Source organism: Felis catus, chromosome A2 (assembly GCF_018350175.1).
Source record: "Felis catus isolate Fca126 chromosome A2, F.catus_Fca126_mat1.0, whole genome shotgun sequence".
NCBI classification, from domain to species: domain Eukaryota; kingdom Metazoa; phylum Chordata; class Mammalia; order Carnivora; family Felidae; genus Felis; species Felis catus.
In genome coordinates this window covers 2144423-2162742 of record NC_058369.1, presented here as the reverse complement: position 1 = coordinate 2162742, position 18320 = coordinate 2144423, and the positions used below count along the sequence as shown (strand labels likewise).

The window sequence follows — 18320 nt, the reverse complement described above, 5'->3', positions numbered from 1 at the left end:
CAGGTGTTAGGGAGGGAGCAGAGGGAAGAGAGGAAGGGGGCACTGATGGCCTGGTCTGCACTGGAAGGGGCACCCACGCGTCTGGAGACAAAGAAGATGGGGAAGGAGACGGAGACTCGGAAGCCATTTTGACACTTTTCAGTGGTTTGTCTCTGATAATTTAGAAATAGTGTTTTGCAGAGAAGGGAATTTACATTCTGATAGTGTTTGGAAGCTTCCAAATACCCATGAAAGTAGGCATCCCGTCTGTTTTTGACAATTATAGGGTCATGACTGTCCAATTCAATTTTGATAAGAGTCATCTAGGGGAGATAATTCCTGCTGAAGTGAGAAATTCACGTGGGGCAAGACCACAGTTTTTAAGCACAAAACCTGAGGGGACCACTGAATGGGGGCTGAAGGACTCACAAATTTTGATGACTGGGGTCCAATTCCACAGCTTTTTCTTTAGAACGAAAAGAGCACATCCTAAGAAACCCTGTTTCAACAGGAAAAGACTGGTTCCAAAAAGGCATGGTCCCAAGGCCCACACGGTTCCAGGTAGGAACAGTCTGAGTCCACACAGGAGTAGGTCTGAAGGCCAGCATACTTCTCATGGGCACAGCTTTTGATGCCAGGTAGGTCCACCTTAATTGTCTGGCATTTTACAAGCGAACCCGGATTTACTGGGAATAGCAAGGATTGCAAATCAGGACACACAAGAAATGGCAAAACCGTGGGCAAGTTCAGAGAAGAAAGGAGAGGATGCTCTTTTGCAGGGAACAGGAGAATTGGGGTGGAGAATTGGGGTGGGTTGTTGTAGAGAAAGGGCCCATTGGGACCAAAGGGGTGGGGTGGGGGTTTGAAGATGGTGCCTCCTCATCGGCTGGTCTGTGACTGGCTCTCATTGGCGGAGCTGTGACCGCCTCTCATCAGCTGGGCTGTGACCCCCTCTCAGCTGGTCTGTGTCTATCTCTCAATGGCTGGTGTGCCTCTGTCTCATTGGCTGGAGTGTTGCTGGTCGGAGGAAAGTTTTGTCCACTTCCACTGCTTTTTTTTCATCGGCAGGGTCCACAACTGACCAGGGTTGGATGGGAAAGAGGCTTCTGCTGGCCTCATGCCTTCATTTTAGGAAGGGTTCCCTTTTGTATTTTCACAAGACTTCTAAACTTTGACTTTTTAGTTCTGTTGTGGTTTGCTCTCTCATTCCTTTACAACTATCACCTTTTGTTTGTAAAAATGACATTGTCACTCCTAATGTTGAAAACCTAATTGTTGCTTATGTCATGACCTTGGACAAAGAACACCAGGAGTCACGATCTTGCAGCTCAAGAGTGTGGGAAGGGGAGCCAGACAGACGCGTATTTCTTGCTTGTCTGTAAACAACTAGAAGAAATAGTGTTCACAAAGTCAATGAGAACGACAAACACAGCCTCAGGCAGCGGAATCTGGCCTGGCACTCAGTACTGGGCTGTGGCTTTTTCTCCATGTCATCTCGCCCTCAGACAAGGCACTTTCATTTCCCCCACCTGTCCTCCCATGAGGCACTTCCTTGTCTGTGATGAGTCAAGGCACTTGAAAACCTTGCTATGGTCATGTGTGTAAACAGGGTAGAAAATAGAGTCTGGGGCGGGTGGGGGGCATCTGGGTGGCTCAGTTGGTTGAGCGTCCAGCTCTTGATTTCTGCTCACATCATAATCCCAAGGTCATGGGATCGAGGCCCATTTCAGATTCATCACGGAGTGTGCAGCCTGTTAAGATTCTGTCTATCTGATTCTGTGTCTCCCTCTCTCTGCCCCTCCCCCGTTCATGCTCTGTCTCTCTGTATCCCAAAATAATAAATAATAATAATAAAAAAAAGATTCTATCTCTCCCTCTGCTCCTCTCCCCTCTTCACAGTTTCTCTCCCTCTAATATAAGAGCAAAAATTAAAAACATTTCAAAGAGCTTGCTATGTTGGAAGCATAATGATGAAAGTATTGAGTATCAAATTATACTCAGATTGGAATCAAAAGTCATCACTTAAGATGGAAAATGAGGTACCATAAACTTCATGTTTTTTCACATTAAACAACTGTCTAGGGACATGTGCGTTATCAGAGCTTCTCAGTTCCAGGCCACGGAAACAGTTCTGTTGAGAATCCCCAGCCCTGAAGGGGCCTGTCCTGGATAATCTGAGAGTGATGGAGACTCAGGGAGAAATCTTGATGAACTTGCATTCGGTAAGGTTTCTTAACTGACAGGATAATCACAGGGAACACAAGAAAAAGTAGGTAAATGAGGCTTCGGCAAGATCAAAGTCTTTGGTGTCATTATCGAGAGTGAATGGACACCCATAAATGGGAGAACGTCCTTGTAAATCGCATGTATGATAAGACTTTATCCTGCAGAATACACAAAGAACTCCTATCTGAATGACAAAAACTCATCGCCGTCAGAAAGGGAGCAAAACCTGGATCAAACATTTCTCTTAAGATGACGCACAAATGTCTAATAGACACATGAAACGATCCTCCCATCAGGACGATGCAAGTCAGAACCACGAGGAGATGCCACTTCCCACTCAGGAGGACGGCTAGGAGCCAGAATCCAGAAAAGATGTGGATGGAGAAAGCGGAACCCTGTGCTTGGCTGGTGGGAGTGTCAGGGCAGCTGACGTGGAAAACGTTTGGTGGTTCCTCAAAAAGTGAAACACACAACTGCAGTGTGACCCAAGTGTTCCAGGCCTACGTAAACTGAAACGGACACTCAGATGTGTGCCCACGAATGCCAGGTGCAAAACTGTGTAGACCCCGCAAAAGAGGGAAACGTCCCAAGTGTCCCCCAGTGCGTGGATGGATGAACAGGATGCAGCGTAGACACAGGACGGATGGTGATTCAGCCCCAGAGAGGAATGAAGGACAGACACGTCATGCACGTGAACGAACGTGAAAATGTTATACTACGTGAAAGACACCAGCCACACTAGGCCCATGGTGTGAGTCCACTGACATTAAATATGCAGAGTAGGCAAATCCATAGCGACATGAAGTATTTCAACAGTGCCCAGGAGGCATGATTTCCTGGCTATTGTAGTCTTTAAATTTGTTTAGGAAAATGGAGATATAATTCGCATCCCATAGGGCTCACACTTGTAAGACTAAAACTCAGTGTTCTTTTTTCTTTCTTTTTTTTTGTATGTTCTCATAACTGTCCCACATCGATACCCACCTGAAGAAGGAAATTGAGCTTTTACATTTCTCATTTACAGGGTCTGTTTACAAACTGCATCTGCCGTGACTTTCCTTGCAGAATATAACGCACACCTGAGTGTTGTAACGTGTCACACCTGTGGCTGTGGGCCGCTGGGACCACCGGGTCCCGTGTCCCTTGCTGGCTGAGGCGCCAGGGCAGGTTTGATTGCCCTGAGGCCTGAGAAGTGGATGTTGATTCAGAGGGCGGGGCCTCGCTTTCAAAGGGCCAGGTCAAAACCCTGGGAGACCTATCTCCCCCTAGGTGAGGTCACAGATCAGTGAGCTTTCTTCTGTCTCTTTTATTTTAATTTTTTAAATATTCTTTTATTTTTGAGAGACAGAGGCAGAGCACAAGCGGGGGGGGGTGGGGGTGGGGGTGGGCAGTGAGAGAGACACACACACAATCCCAGGCAGGCTGCAGGCTCTGAGCCACCCAGGCTCCGCGTCACTGAGCTGTCTTAAACACAGCGGACAGGTGCACCATCATCGGATGTGGACCAGAAACACAAGCGTCACCAGGCCCTTTTGTTTGTCGCGTCCCATCCGCCGCTGGACTAGGGAGGCTCCGCAGAGGAAGTGAGTCGGATTCTCGGGAGGGAATAGGAGGCAGGCGTCTCAGGCCACCTGGAGCGCATTCTGCTTGAGTGAGACCTCCCCAAAGAGGGATCGGACACGTGTGTACCGCCAGCCTGTCACTCAGGGGCTAGGAGGCGGGGCCTGGGGGGATCTGCCCAATTTGTGGTCATAGGGGCGGTGCCAGGACTACCCTCCAATCAGAACGGGAAGGGCCGAAGGCTGTCCTATCACGGTGAGGAAGCGAGGTGGCTTGGTAACGTCCAATTGGGTTGTGGGGGATTATCTTCGGAACCCATCCAATCAGATCGCAGGGACTGAAGGATCGCCCAATCAGGAGCCGGGGCTTGTACACCATCCAATCAGGCCCGAGCGAGAGCCGGGTGGGTGTGGCTCTCAGCCGGGGCGGCTGTTGCAGTGGGATCCTGCGCTGCCGAGGTTGCGGGTGTGCGCGGCGCAGGAGGACGCCCCGAGGGCGCGGAGCGGGGACCCCGACATGGTGAGTGCGCGGGCCGGAGGGGCGGATGGGACCAGCCGGAACTAGGTGGAAGCGGCTGCGGCGGCGTGTCCGCGTCCCCAGGGGTCCGCACCTGGGTCCTGGGCGGTTGGAACTGAGAAGGGAGGCTGGGGGAGGGCAGGGGGGAGGGCAGGGGGAGGCCTGGGATTCGGGAGCGTGTGCGACGACCTGACTAAGCAGGAGTTTGCTCCTCGGTGGGGGACAGTAGAGACTGTCCGGGTGAGTTGTCTCGTAAAGGAAACTGTTTGCAGCCGTAAAGAGGCCGCAGAGAATAGCTTCCGAATCCGCGACTCCCCAGAGGCGGGGGGGGGGGGGGTGTCTTTTATGGAGGGTGACGATGAATATTCAGAAAGGGGAGCTCTGTCGGGGGCAGTCTAGGCGGGCGTGAGGTTGCTCGGAGCGAGCTGGAAGACGTGCCCAGAAAGCACGCGTGCAGTGTGACGGTCACGGAGCCAGAGCTGCTCCCGGGGGCTGAGACTTGGACGTTAGAATCCAGCGGAGGTAAGTGTGGGACGTGGGGCCGGGGCTGAGCGCGCGCGGAGGGAGCAGGTGCACGCGCATGGGGTCCTGGGCTGCGATCTCGGGTAAGAAATGCAGGGTTTTCTCACTTTGGAAACGGCGCGGAGAGTTTCACGGGTTTGGCTGTTTCCTGGCCTGGTGCAGACTGTCAGTCTTTGCTTCCACGCTGTTCCCTTCAAGTCGTAAATGGCTGAGATTGGTTTTCTGGTTTTCCATTTCTTTGTGATTGTGACGCGGACCAGGAAGTTCTGCAAGGGGTGTGCTGGGCAATTAGAGCCGGAGAGGCGTAGATCACGGAATGGAGCGGGGGTCCTAAAACGATTGCTTTTCTGGGCACCCCTAAACCCGCTGAGCTTCCAGGGGGACCCACGGTGGACCTGTCACCCAACCAACCTGAGTCCTGTGCTCTGATGTGGGAAACAAAGGAGGCTGTGGGCACAGTACAAGCAGACAGCCCACCCCCCCACTCCCAGCAGGCGGGGGATGTGTGACATTCCTCAGGCACCTTTAGCCGCCCAAGAATGAAGGAAAGAGAAAAACAAATGGTTAACTGATTGAGATCACAGTCTCCAGGATGTGAGTTGCCATCAGCTTACAAAAGTCTCAGGAAATTAGAAGGAAAAAGAGAAATCTCCAGGAAACTACATCGACAGGGGGACACTGAGCATGAGACCCTGGAGTGTCTCAAGAGCCCTATAAAAGGAAAGAAACCAGGCGTGAGCAGGTGTGGTGCTGACGTTGCGGTTCCCTGAGGCCAGCCTGTCCCCCTGTCCCCAGGAGGGGCTGTGTGTGGCTCAGGCTGAGAGCAAGCCCACGTTCAGGGGTCTGGAGGAAGGAGAGAAGCCAAAGCAAAGCGGGACCAGCCAGCATTTTGTGCCCCCTGGTCACGGGGACAAGCAGCTGAGCTGACCACAGATGAGGCACAAAGTGTGGGTGTGGGGGGTCTGCGCGTGGCCCTGTCGTGGGTGAGCCAGGGGGACTTCCTGTCAGTCTTCTCTCTTTCTCTCTCTCTCTTTTTAAATTTATTTTATTTTGAGGCAGAGAGTGTGAGCAGGGGTGGGGGGCAGAGAGACAGGGACAGAGAATCCCAAGCAGGCTCTGAACCCTCAGCTCAGAGCCCGATGTGGGGCTCGAACCCACGAACCATGACGTCACCACCCTAACCAAAATCAAGACTCACATGATTTAACACTTAACCAACTGAGGCACCCAGGAGCACAGGGCTCAGGTAGGCGTCTGCAGGTCACCTGTCACCTGTGAGCAGCGCTGTCCCTGTCCAGCCCAGCACGGATGGCTCTGTCCTCCACCAGCCTCGCGTTGAGCAGGTGTAAGACGCCCGAGTTCTTTCTGCCTCCTTTCTTCCCCTTCAGGGCAGAGGGTGGTAAGTGTGTCAGGTCGTTCCTGTCCCTGCTGACCCGGGTTACTGGGGGCTTTATCCGGAGAGCGTCCCCTGGGGAAAAGTGTCTCAGGACAGAACTGTCCTTCTCCATGAGGGTTGGGGGGGGGGGTCTGCAGGGGTGCAGGGGGCTCCACACCTTCATGCCAGGTGGGTGGAGTCATGCATCAGGGGATTCATCCAAATGCTGGTGACAGGTCCACACAGGGTCCAGAGGTGGAAATGTGTCTTCCTGATCTGTCCCCTGGGAATTGCCGGTGTCAGAGACGCACACAAATTCTGTGAACTGAGACGGGTTCAATTCTTTTTTTTTTTTTTTTCAACGTTTATTTATTTTTGGGACAGAGAGAGAGCATGAACGGGGGAGGGGCAGAGAGAGAGGGAGACACAGAATCGGAAACAGGCTCCAGGCTCTGAGCCATCAGCCCAGAGCCCGACGCGGGGCGCGAACTCACGGACCGCGAGATCGTGACCTGGCTGAAGTCGGACGCTTAACCGACTGCGCCACCCAGGTGCCCCGAGACGGGTTCAATTCTAAAGGTACTAGGTCCCTGTTCTCTGAAAGGGATAAACAGCTTCCATTCTTGTGAAACCACGCAGGTGCCCTGGAGCCGCCCCTCCCACTGTGGCCTTGACCTCAGGGTGGAAGCCGTGATGCTGCACCTGGTTGTCCACACAGCAGCTTGGGGTCCCCGTGTCATTCGGATGAACCGGTTGCTGGAAGCTGGGGCCTCCTCCGGGCTGGGGACCGGCCACCCCCAAAGCTGGGCCTAGTGGGAGGCGAGGGAAGGTGCGGTGGGGTCTCGCTCACCTGCAGGTGGCCTCCAGCCCCCGGGATCAGTGGGGACCAGTGGGGAAGGGGCTGGGGCCGCCCCTGGGGTATCTCCCGAGGACTGGTGTTGGCATCGTCCAAGGGGTTGTGGGGTTAAGTGGGATCTGTGGAAACAGGAAGTCTGTGCAGGTCAGACTGAGGGAAGTCTCCTCGGGGTCAAGTGCCATTGGAAGGGTCATGAACACAGAGCATGTAGGGTTCAGATCCTAAACTGGGAGGGTTTCCTCTCTGGTGAGAATTGTGGCCCCAGAGGAGGGGGTGCGGGGCATGTGGAGCTCAGAGTCCAGTCCCCAGGGGTCTCTGGTCCCCTCCTCCCATCCCAGAGGACCGGTGTCAGCAGGGAGAGCTTGGCGCTCATGGGGGGACTGGGTGTCACCCTCTGCACTGGGGTGTCATGTGTGGTGTGGGCGCCGTGGGTGACCAATCTGAGCGGCTCCTGCTCTGGTGCTCGGCCCGTTGTTCCTGGAGAGGCTCTTGCTGCCCCGGGAGTCCAGTGTGGGTGACACTTAGGACTTTTGTCCCTTGGCCATACCTCTTTGTGCTGGCAGCTTTCCGTGTCGTCACCCCCCAGCAGGCGTCACTCGACCCGATGATCTCTGTTGCGGTGCGAGAGGGGAATGTCAGCAGTGCCACCGGTGATGTGGCTGCCCAGGGCTCGTCTGTGTCTCTCGGGCGGGTGCTTGCGGCTCAGTGTGTCCGGTGAAGCCCTCCGTCCCGGGATGGTGGGGCGTGGGGTCTCCAGTTCATGTTTTCCTTTTGTGGGCTCTGCTGCTGCCGGCAGTGTGGTCTTGTCTCCAGGGTAAGTGCCTCGTAAGTCCTTTGCGCTGGGGGGACATTGCATGTTGTAGCTCGTAAGTTACACGTTAGCAGGAACGGGGTGCGGAGTGTGAACCACGTGTCGGTTTTGGGTCCCTTCGCTTGCGACTTCATGGCATCCAGCTCGAGTGTGTGACACGGGGTCTCCTGGACTTCACACATTGGTTTATCTGATTCCTCCAGGGCTGAGCATTTCTCACGTGTGGGTTTCCTCTTCCGTGGAAGCATTTCCAGCGTGTTGTCTCCTGTATCTCACATGTCTCCTTCCTGATGTTCTGTTTCCTTCACGTCGTGGGGACATTCAAGCTGTTTCATTTCTACATGTTGTGTTTTCTCCACGTCAGGGTGTATCCTTTCTCTGGGTTGTCTGTGTGGATGCACCCTTCGCGTTGTTAGTAGACTTGTACTTCCCCGTCTCTTCCTGTGTAGACGACCGTCTTTTGTTCTGTGGGAAAACTCCTCCATCGCTCAGGTCTGATCACACGTGCTGGAACTTTCTGTCCGTGTGTTCCTCTTGTTTCCAGTTAAATCCACCAGACTCGGTTATTGTCCGTGAATCTGATGATCCCTTTTACCCTTCAGAAAACCAGTCTTCCCTGGCCCCCTGTGTCCTGGTGTCCCTGTCTCTGCCACCGCCCTGCGGCACTTGCCGTGTGGACATCCACTTGCCTAAATCAGGGGCGACTGATGTCTCCCCTTAACTATATCCTCATTATGGGAATCGATGGCAAGTGGGAGATACTTGTCCTGGGAGATAAGAGCATCCCCAAGCGCATCCTCCAGTCCAAGATGGGGAATGTGATCCCATCCGTTATTTCCACAAGTCCGTATTAAGTGTATGGAGTGGGGTACGCTGTGGTTTAAGGAGCGATTTTGAGATCCCCGTCACACAGGATTGGTCAAGGTGATAGTTGAGTCATGCAGTTGTTGGGGAGTCCTTCCCATTTTCCAGCTGATCACAAAATCCTGTGTCCATGGGGTCCTGTCATGATCCCTCTAGAGACACAAGCATGGAGATTGTGTCTACGTGAGCTGTACGGTGGGTTCTCTGAAGCTGACCTCAAGTTGTTCAGGATCGGTTTTCAGGACTTGAGGAAAAAGGGCAGATTGGTTTTTAATGACTTTAACTCAAGAGAATGGGCGATGGGAACCCTAGTTTGGAAAACTGTAGCCAGAAATTTGAGGAAACCAGACGAATTCAGGACCTAGTCTGGTTTCTAAGAAATAGTATCAAAGTCTAATACCTACAAAAATGTGTTCCTGAAACATAATTTTTTTCTCTCTGCATTCACTCTTATTTCCAGAGATAGCCAAATCAAGACTGATTTGTTTGTAAAACAGGTCCAGTTTTAACACAATGGCCTACTTACTTAGAAAAGTTCAGCAAGAACAGTGATTGCCCATTTCAGGGTGTGTTTCTTTCTTTCTTTCTTTTTGAGAGCTTGGTTTGCTTAAAAATTTTATAAGGAATTTCTAGATTGAACTTTTAATAGCCCCTTGAGGCCAGAAGACAAGTCAAATATTTTCTTTCTTTTTATATATATATATATAATATATATATAATATATATATATTATATGTATATTTTATATGTATATAAAATATATATATATTTTAATTTTTTTTAATGTTTATTTTAGAGAGAGAGAGTGAGAGCATGAGCAGGGGAGGAGCAGAGAGAGAGGGAAACAGAATCTGAAACAGGCTCCAGGCTCTGAGCTGTCAGCACAGAGCCCGATATGGGGCTTGAACACACAAACCGTGTGATCGTGACCTGAGTCAAATTCGGACGCTTAGCCGACTGAGCCACCCAGGTGCCCCTCAAATATTTTCATTAGACTTGTCTTCAAGACCTGTAGATTTATGTGATTTCCTCTTCTCAAGGTCCCCAAACTATCCTGAGGTTTCCTGCACCTGCCTGGTGTTGACTTTCTTTACTCACCTGGTAAAGCTGCTGGAACTCTGTCAGCAAGGCATCAGGCCAGTATTTCCAGGAGGCTTGATTGGTTCCAGTAAGTCTACCTTAATTCCTTCATGCTGTCTGCTTATTCTGAGTCTATGCAGGTCTCTGTCAAATCTAACATTCCAGTCAGAGCCTTAGTAAAATAATCAATGTGTCCAATGGTGTCCTGTTACAAGGAGAATACATTCTCATTGAACTTATGCAAAAGGAGGGAGGGAGTCAGCACTCAGATGTGTAGGAATGTGTTTGCTTGTAGATCAAGATGGCAGCTGCATCCATGGGAACTAAGGAGTTAAGGGGGGAATCTGACAGAAGCAAGGCTGCCGAGACTCAGTTAGCATCAGGAAAAGGTCCCAGCTGAGTCCTTCACATGTGCGGATTCACCATGGCCGAGCTGCCATTGCCACCTGTGCCACTCGTTGGGAATAGACCTTGGGAACAGAGTGGAGAGGAGAGGAAAGGGGTCATTTGGCCTTACAGGTCCAAATGGTCCAGGCTTGTTCACCCTCAGACCTACAGACCATACCGGGGAGCCCCTGAGATAGAGAAATTTGCTGCCTGGTGAGTAAATATGTTTGCACCTGCCAAAGGGCAAAAAGAAAGTGGCGGGAGTCAGGGATCCCCCTGAAGGGCAAGAGGGGAAATCCCTCAGCCTGTTGGGCAAGGGCAGTGCCATAGACACCCCCTGGGACCGGGGATCCTCACCAAGGAGGAACCTCAGGTGGAGGTTGTCAGCTGCCCAGAGAATGCTAGAGTCAGTCCACCAAGGGAAACTCCCAGAAAATTCCTAGAAAATCCCAGGCGAGGCCGAGTACAGCAGAGGGTCCCTGTGAAGGCCATCAAATGTGGGGTGACCTGATCAGGGGGAGGCCCGCAGGTCAGGTGGTGAGAGAATTCCCCCAAGACAGAACGGAGGAGATAGAAGTTTACTGAATACCCTGCGAGGGAGCAGCGGGCAGGACAGCAAAGAAGAGACCATCTGTCGGGAGGCGGTGCTGGGGGCTACAGTTATGGGGTCACGAGGGAGCATGAGAACCTTTGGAATGCTCCCTGTGTGGGACCTGTGCCCGGTTGTAAGTATGCAGGGGTTAGTTAGGGCCTGTGGCCATTTCGAGGCAGGTCACTCAGGAGCCCGTGTGCATTCAGCTGTGTGCTCACTGTGCCCTTCGCTGCGTGTCTTTCCATCTCAGGCCTGTGCCTGAAAGCGGCCCATACGCTGTGATTCTTCCTCTTGTGTTAAAGTGAGGGGTGGCTGTGTCCCCAACAATTCCTCAGGGACTCTTCCTTCTGGTGCCCTTTTCCTTGAATTCTGGGCCCTGGGTTAAATGTTGGAGCGGCCCTGCTGACTTCCACGTTTCTTAAGGCCCCAGACTCATCTTACACCAGGTGTGCCAGGCGCCCGGCCCCTGGCCTGTGTCGGTGCCCAGAGCCCACCTAATCCGGGGAAAGGGTCGTGTCTGCCTGTTGGAAGAGAGGGGATGCCACCAGGCTTATTGACCTTTTTCCTTCCAGGGCGAGAGCTGCTCCCATCAAGGAGCCCTGGAATCTGAGTGTCCACAGCATCCTGACATTCTGGTTCCAGTTCTTGGAGCTGATGATGAGGCATAATTGTCTTTGAGCAAGCCAAACGTGTGTCCTGATTTCTGGGTTGTCCAGAGAATATTTCATTTTTCAATCTGTACAGTACCGGTCTGCTCAGATGTGTCTCAGTATAAATAACCCAGTAAATTGGGTGTGTGTAAGTCCATGTCAGCTGTTGTCCTCACCCTCTGTTGTGACTCAGGGGTCCTAGGAATGGAGTCAGCTCCCTGCCTGTCACCCACACCCTTCATTCTCTAACCCACACCCTTCATTCTCCCACACACGTGGGTGCAGATGGCACTTTGCAGCAATAGAGTGTGTGGTATGTTTCAGGCCTCTGTGGTCTTTGAGGATGTGGCTGTGAACTTCACCCCAGAAGAGTGGGCTTTGCTGGATCATGGTCAGAGGAACCTCTTTAAAGATGTGATTCTGGAGACCTGCAGGAACCTGTCCTCCGTGGGTAAGGATGGCTCCATACCTTCACTGGTCTTTTCAGGGAGAGGAAGAAAAGGTCAATATTTGCAAATTATATGAAACTGTACATAGAATATCATTAAGGCTTCACTAATTAGTATTAGAAGTAAGAAATGAATTTATAAAAGTTGCAGAACACAAATATTGTAGAATCTGTGCATTTCTCTATTTACTACCAAGATAGCTGAGAAATTAAGAAATCAAATCCATGTTCCAGTAGTTCAAAAACAATGAAATATTATGTTAAAAGGTAACCAAGGAAGTTGAAAGATCCATACTCTTGTAGGTATAAAACATTTAATAAATACATTGAACATGACACAGTAAAGGGAAAGCTATACCATTATCATGGATTGTATGGACTAATTTTTTTGAAAATGCCTATACTATGAAAAGCACTGTATATATTCAGTGCAATCCCTATCAATCATTTCATGAATAGCATTTTTGAGAGGACTAGAGCAAGAAATTCTAAAATTTGTATGAAAACAGAAAAGATTCCAAATAAAGCTATTTTGAGAAGGCATACCAAAGCTGAAGATATAACAGTCCCAGATTTCAAACTACACTCAACAAAATAGTATAGTACTGGCACAAATCCAGACACTAACATCAAGGCAACAGAATAGAGAGTCCAGAAAGAAACCCAGGTTAAAAAAAATTTTTTTTTAACGTTTATTTATTTTTGAGACAGAGACAGAGCATGAACGGGGGAGGGCCAGAGAGAGGGAGACACAGAGTCCGAAACAGGCTCCAGGCTCCGAGCTGTCAGCACAGAGCCCGACGCGGGGCTCAAACTCACAGACTCTGAGATCATGACCTGAGCCGAAGCCGGCCGCTCAACCAACTGAGCCACCCAGGCGCCCCAAGAAACCCAAGTTTATATGGTAAAATAAAATCTACAAGGAAGGATCTGAGACTGTACAATGGGGAAAAGACTGTCTTTTGAATAAGTGGTGCTGGGAAAATGAGACAGCTACCTGCAAGGAGGTGAAACTGGGCAGCTTTGTACCCCTTACCTGAAAGGAAACTCAGTATGGATTAAACACCTCGGTGTAGGACTTGAACCCATACATGTCTTAAGACAAGATGGAGACACTAAATTCATGGATATCAGCCATAGCATTATTTTTGTGGAATCATCCCTTCAGGTAAGGGAAACAAAAGGAAAAATAAAAAAATGAAAGAGGAACATAATACACATTTTTCACAGAAAATATACAGATGGCCTCTTGGCACATGAAAAGCTGCTCAGTATCACTAATCCTCAAGGAAATGCAAATTAAAACCAGGTGAGCTAATGGCTAGTATGAAAGAAACAGGAAGTACAAGTGTTGGTGAGGATGTGGAGAAAGGGAAACGCCTCATTGGTGGGATTTCAATGGGTGCAGCCAGCTTGTCAAACAGTATGGAGTTTCCACAACAAAAGGAAACACAACAATACCATATGGTCCGTAATTTCACTTGTGGGTAGTTCACCAAAGGTAAAAACCAGGACAGTAAGATACGTGCACCCCCACGTTCACTGTGCTCAAGATACCTTAGCAACACAGGAGTCCTTCAACAGATGAATGGATAATGAAGATGTGGTATCTACATACAAGGGACTGTCCCTCAGTAATATAAAAGGGACAAATTCTTGATGTTTGTGACACCATGGATGGTGCTAGAGAGTATTACACCAAGTAAATAAGTCAGACAGAGAGACAAACAAAACAGGTTACTTATATGTGGAATCTAAATGACAAAATGAACAAACAGCAGAAAATAGGAAGACTTAAAACTCTAGGGAACAAATTGGTGTTTGTGAGATTGGAAGGGCATTGAGAGGTGAAATCATGGAGGGGATTGAGAAGAACAGATTTGCACTTATTGAATAAATAAGTCATGGGAAGGAAAAGTAGAGGACAGGGAATATGGTCAATAATTTTGTAGTTTTGTATAGTGACAGCAATTACACTTCTTATGGTGAGCATTTTGTAATGTATGCAATTGTTGAATCCCCATGTTGCACACCTGACATGAAAATATAGGTCAGTATGCTTCTACCAAAAAATGAGTGAGTGAATGAATGAATGAATGAATAATAAAAAGTCCCACAATTATCAGTCATCATGACTGTGAAGACGAAAGTTAGGCCCATCTTCCAGATTGCTTGTTGTCCTTGAAACCCTCCCTCCTGCTGAGCTCTTCTCAGGGGCAGGGCAGCAACCACACACACCATCTAATCTCCTAATGGCAGCTGAGCAGCTCAGGCAGGCTCCACCGAAGGCCTCTGTGCCCTCAGACTGGCCAACCCTCGGTTGGACCAGGTTCTGGAGAAGGGATTGGCGTTTGGATGCATCCATTAGAAATATGGCTCAGGCTTTGTATGAGCAGGGTGATGTTTGCCATTCACCTGTCCTCCCTGTTGGACTTTTCATCCATCGTAGCCCACGTGTCCAGTCTTTCTGTCTTCCTGTAGAGGTAGGGTGTGGATGTGTGTGTCTTGCCCAGTTCCTTCCTACTTGGCTCTTCTGATAATTCTTATCTCCACATTAGTCTGCATCTAGTTTGAAGTATTTGTGGATGAACGTGCTGCCATTTCAGACACTTTATTATTGTCAAAGTCCCAAGTCACAAGGGTCCTCAGAAATTTGGTCCATGACCATTCTTCCTCATGAAGTTCATTTCCATTTCGGGATCAGTATATGAATAGAAGCAGACATATGGCCTGTTTTTTAAGCTTCCGCATCAGGTCATTTCCACGAAATTCAACTAGGCTCCCAATTCTTGTAGTTTCTCCCAGTGAATGTAAAATGAGTGGATCAAAGACTCAGCGGAATTCTTTGCAGAATGAGCCTCTGAGTGAAGAGAAAATACTAATGTTGACAAAAAATGATTCCCGTTCTGTGTTTGTAGAGAAGCAGGAATTTCACAGCAGTGGAGATCTGACCCAAATGCAGGAAGGGCTTTTGAGGTGAGTGACACTTGTAAGGGAGGAAGGGGGGGATGTTGGCGATTGTGAGACTAGCCTGAAAGTAGAGAACAGGTGTAAGCCTAGCGCAACAATCGTGTAGTCAAAACTTTCACAAAACGAAGTTTTTATAAATGCATTCTAGGTATTGATCATCTGAAAAGCCATTGCGTTGTTAAAAATGGTCAGGGAAAACTATAGGTAAGAAACCCTGAATGTTATGACTCTGTTTGAGTCCTCAGGAGAACAGTAAGCTTGAACCATTTTGCAATCATGCAGACAGTGCCACAATCATACTCAGTCACTGAAAATGTCCATTATGTAGTCCAATAATAATTAATAAGCATCAATAGATCATTAATTATTAAAGAGATCACTTGTAATCACTATTCCCTTACCATGTATCTTCCTATTTTGAACAGCAGTCCTTTGTTGGAGAGTGTTTGTGAACGTTTTGAAGGAGATCAATGTGGAGAAACCCTGAACTCGATTACAAGTCTTACTGTGCATGAGGGGTGTCCTACTGGAGGCAAATCCTGTGAATGTGCTAAGTGTAGGGAAACCTTCACAGATGGTTTTTTCCTAGGGAATCTGCAAAGATCTCACCCAGGACTCAAACCTAGTCCCTATGAGGAATGTTGCCCAGACTGCAGCTCCATCACGAGCCTCAGCACTCATGTGGATGCAGACCTTGTAGAGAAATCCTATGAAGGTCAGGACACCGGGAGAGCATCGGAGACATACGCAAAGAGTCTGAGTAGTAAAAAATCTCTAGAGTGCAAGAAATGTGGAAAAGTTTTCACTTGCATTTCTTCTTTTCAGGGTCATGTGCAAAATGACCGTGTACAGAGGGTCCATGCATGTGACATGTGTGGGAAAACCTTCTTATATCACTCCTTCCTTACACGTCATATGAGAACTCACACTGGGGCTAGAATCTCTCAATGTCAGGAGTGTGGGAGAGCCTTCGGGTATAAGTCAAGCCTGCAAAAACATGCGCGGACCCACGCTCGGGAGAAACCCTATAAATATCAGCCGTGTGGGAAAGCCTTCCCTGGTCAGCACACCTTTCTTGTACCTGGGAGAACACCTACAGGGGATGGATCCTGGGAATGTAAAGAATGTGGGACAACTTTCAAGAAACGTCTACATTTTGAATGTCACATGACCACACACAATGTAGTGAAACCCTATGAATGTGGGGAGTGTGGCAAAGCTTTCAGGCATCACCCAAACTTGCGAGTACATATGAGGACACACACTGGGGAAAGACCCTATGAATGTAAGGAATGTGGGAAATCTTTCCAGAGGTATGGTCATATTAAACGTCACATGACCACTCATAGTACATTGAAAACCTATGAATGTAAGGAGTGTGGCAGATCCTTTCGGGATCAATCATACCTGCCAGTACATATGAGGACGCACACTGGGGAAAGGCCCTTTGAATGTCAGCAGTGTGGAAGAGCCTTCCGGAATCACACAGACCTGCGAGTGCATATGAGGAGACACACTGGGGAAAGACCGTATGGATGTCAGCAATGTGGGAAAACCTTCAGATATCATTGGAATCTGCGAAATCATGTGAAGATACACACGGAGGAGAGACCCTATGAATGTCAAGAGTGTGGGAAAACATTCAGGTATAAGTCATGCCTGCGAGAACATATGAGGACGCACACTGGGGAAAGACCGTATGAATGTCAGGTGTGTAGGAAAACCTTCAGATATCATTGGAACCTGCGAGAACATGTGACAATACACACAGGGGAGAGACCCTATGAATGTCAGGTGTGTGGGAAAACCTTCAGGTATAACTCATGCCTACGAGACCATGTGAGGACACACACTGGTGAGCAACGCTATAAATGTGTGCATTGTGGAAAAGCCTTCAGTCGTAAGTGCACCCTTGTACTACATACTGTGAGAAATCACGCAGGGGTGGAAACTTGGAATGTAAGGAGTGAGGGGAAGCTTTCAGGAAACATCGACCTCTGAACATTACAGGACCACACACAAGGTAGTGAAACCCTATTAATGTCAGGAATGTATCAGAGCCTTCATGTATCACACTGATCTATGGATACATATGCAGACACACACTGGGGAAAGACCCTGTAAATGTCAACACTGTGGGAAAGCCTTCACATCTCCTTGAAACTTGGGAGCACATATGAGGACACATGCTTGGGAGAGATCCTATGAGTGTCAGCAGTGTGGGAATACCTTCAGGTGCCCATCACTATGGAAGTACACATACGGACACATGTTGGGGAGAGACCTTTTGAGTATATAGAGTGTGGGAAAGTTGTCAGTTAGCTGCAAAATGTTCAAGGTCATTTGAAAACACACAGTGCAACTAAACCCTATGAATGCAAGAGGTGTGGGAAGGCATACAAGTTCTTCTCATCTCCTCAAGTGCATATGAAGAAACACCCTGGGGAGAGATCTTGACAAATCACCGATCCCTTCAAGAACACACCAGGCTGCACAGTGGACAGTAAGCCTTTGTATGTAAGGACTCTGGTAAGACCTTCGAGTGTCCCAGAGACCTGCATGTACATGTGATGACCCTCAATGGGCAGAACCTTACGAATGACTGCTCTGTGGGAAAGCCTTCAGTTGTCCCTCTTCCCTTCAAGGACACACATAAACTTAAGCACCATGGAAAAGCCTTCAGGTATCCCAGGAATCTGTGAGCACAGACACACTGTGGCATAGCATTTACCCTCCTTTAAATTCTTATTGAAAATGCGAGCCAGTACAATGGAGATGATCCTGAATGGACACAATTTTGGGAAAACTTCAGGTATAGAACTTCATGTATTTTGTTCATGAAAATTCAGGTGGGAGAGAAATATTTTCATTGTTGTGATTATGGTTTTGAGTTTCCAGGTGCCTCTTCCTTGATTGGGACCCTAAGTGTGTGAATTCCTAGTTCGTGTCACTGATATGAACACTGATGGTTTTAGGTGGCCTTCTTTGTCCTCTACATCTGTGTGACCTAGATGTTGTTACCTCAGACTTGAAGTAATCACACGGTTATGTACCACATGTCTCTTTCCCATTACAATGTCTTTTGGACTGGAGGTGATAAAAAGGTGTCTGTTGTTGGTGTGTACATACAACTTTATATACTTCTACAAAAAAATATCTTGAATTATACATTCCAAAAAGTTCCTGTTAAATTATCATGACATGAGACCCCTCATTGTTGAAAGTTATTTTCTGTCCTCTGTTGTGATACCAGAATAACCTGGTTTTGTGTCTGTTCTTCTTTTCAGTCTTTATTTATTTATTTTTTTTTTAAATTTTTTTTTCAACGTTTATTTTATTTTTGGGACAGAGAGAGACAGAGCATGAACGGGGGAGGGGCAGAGAGAGAGGGAGACACAGAATCGGAAACAGGCTCCAGGCTCTGAGCCATCAGCCCAGAGCCCGACGCGGGGCTCGAACTCACAGACCGCGAGATCGTGACCTG

General features: G+C 48.8%; 1 protein-coding gene across 6 annotated transcripts in view; it reads left to right on the top strand.

Annotated features, from left to right (window-relative positions):
* The window catches only part of LOC105261065 (zinc finger protein 77-like), a 51689-nt gene extending 33581 nt beyond the window's left edge, over window positions 1-18108 (top strand). The window contains exons 1-4 of one of the 6 annotated variants that reach the window (XM_045043327.1): window positions 3680-4284; window positions 11743-11869; window positions 14785-14842; window positions 15262-18108. In XM_045043327.1, the coding sequence (XP_044899262.1) occupies window positions 4282-4284; window positions 11743-11869; window positions 14785-14842; window positions 15262-16837 (1764 nt within the window). In that variant the 5' untranslated portion in view covers window positions 3680-4281 and the 3' untranslated portion in view covers window positions 16838-18108. Of the gene's footprint in view, window positions 1-3679; window positions 4285-9605; window positions 9878-11742; window positions 11870-12736; window positions 14843-15261 lie in introns of those variants that run through there. The other 5 variants (XM_045043342.1, XM_045043328.1, XM_045043321.1 and 2 more) reach the window with 5 other exon arrangements.
* Window positions 18109-18320: the final 212 nt, after the last annotated feature.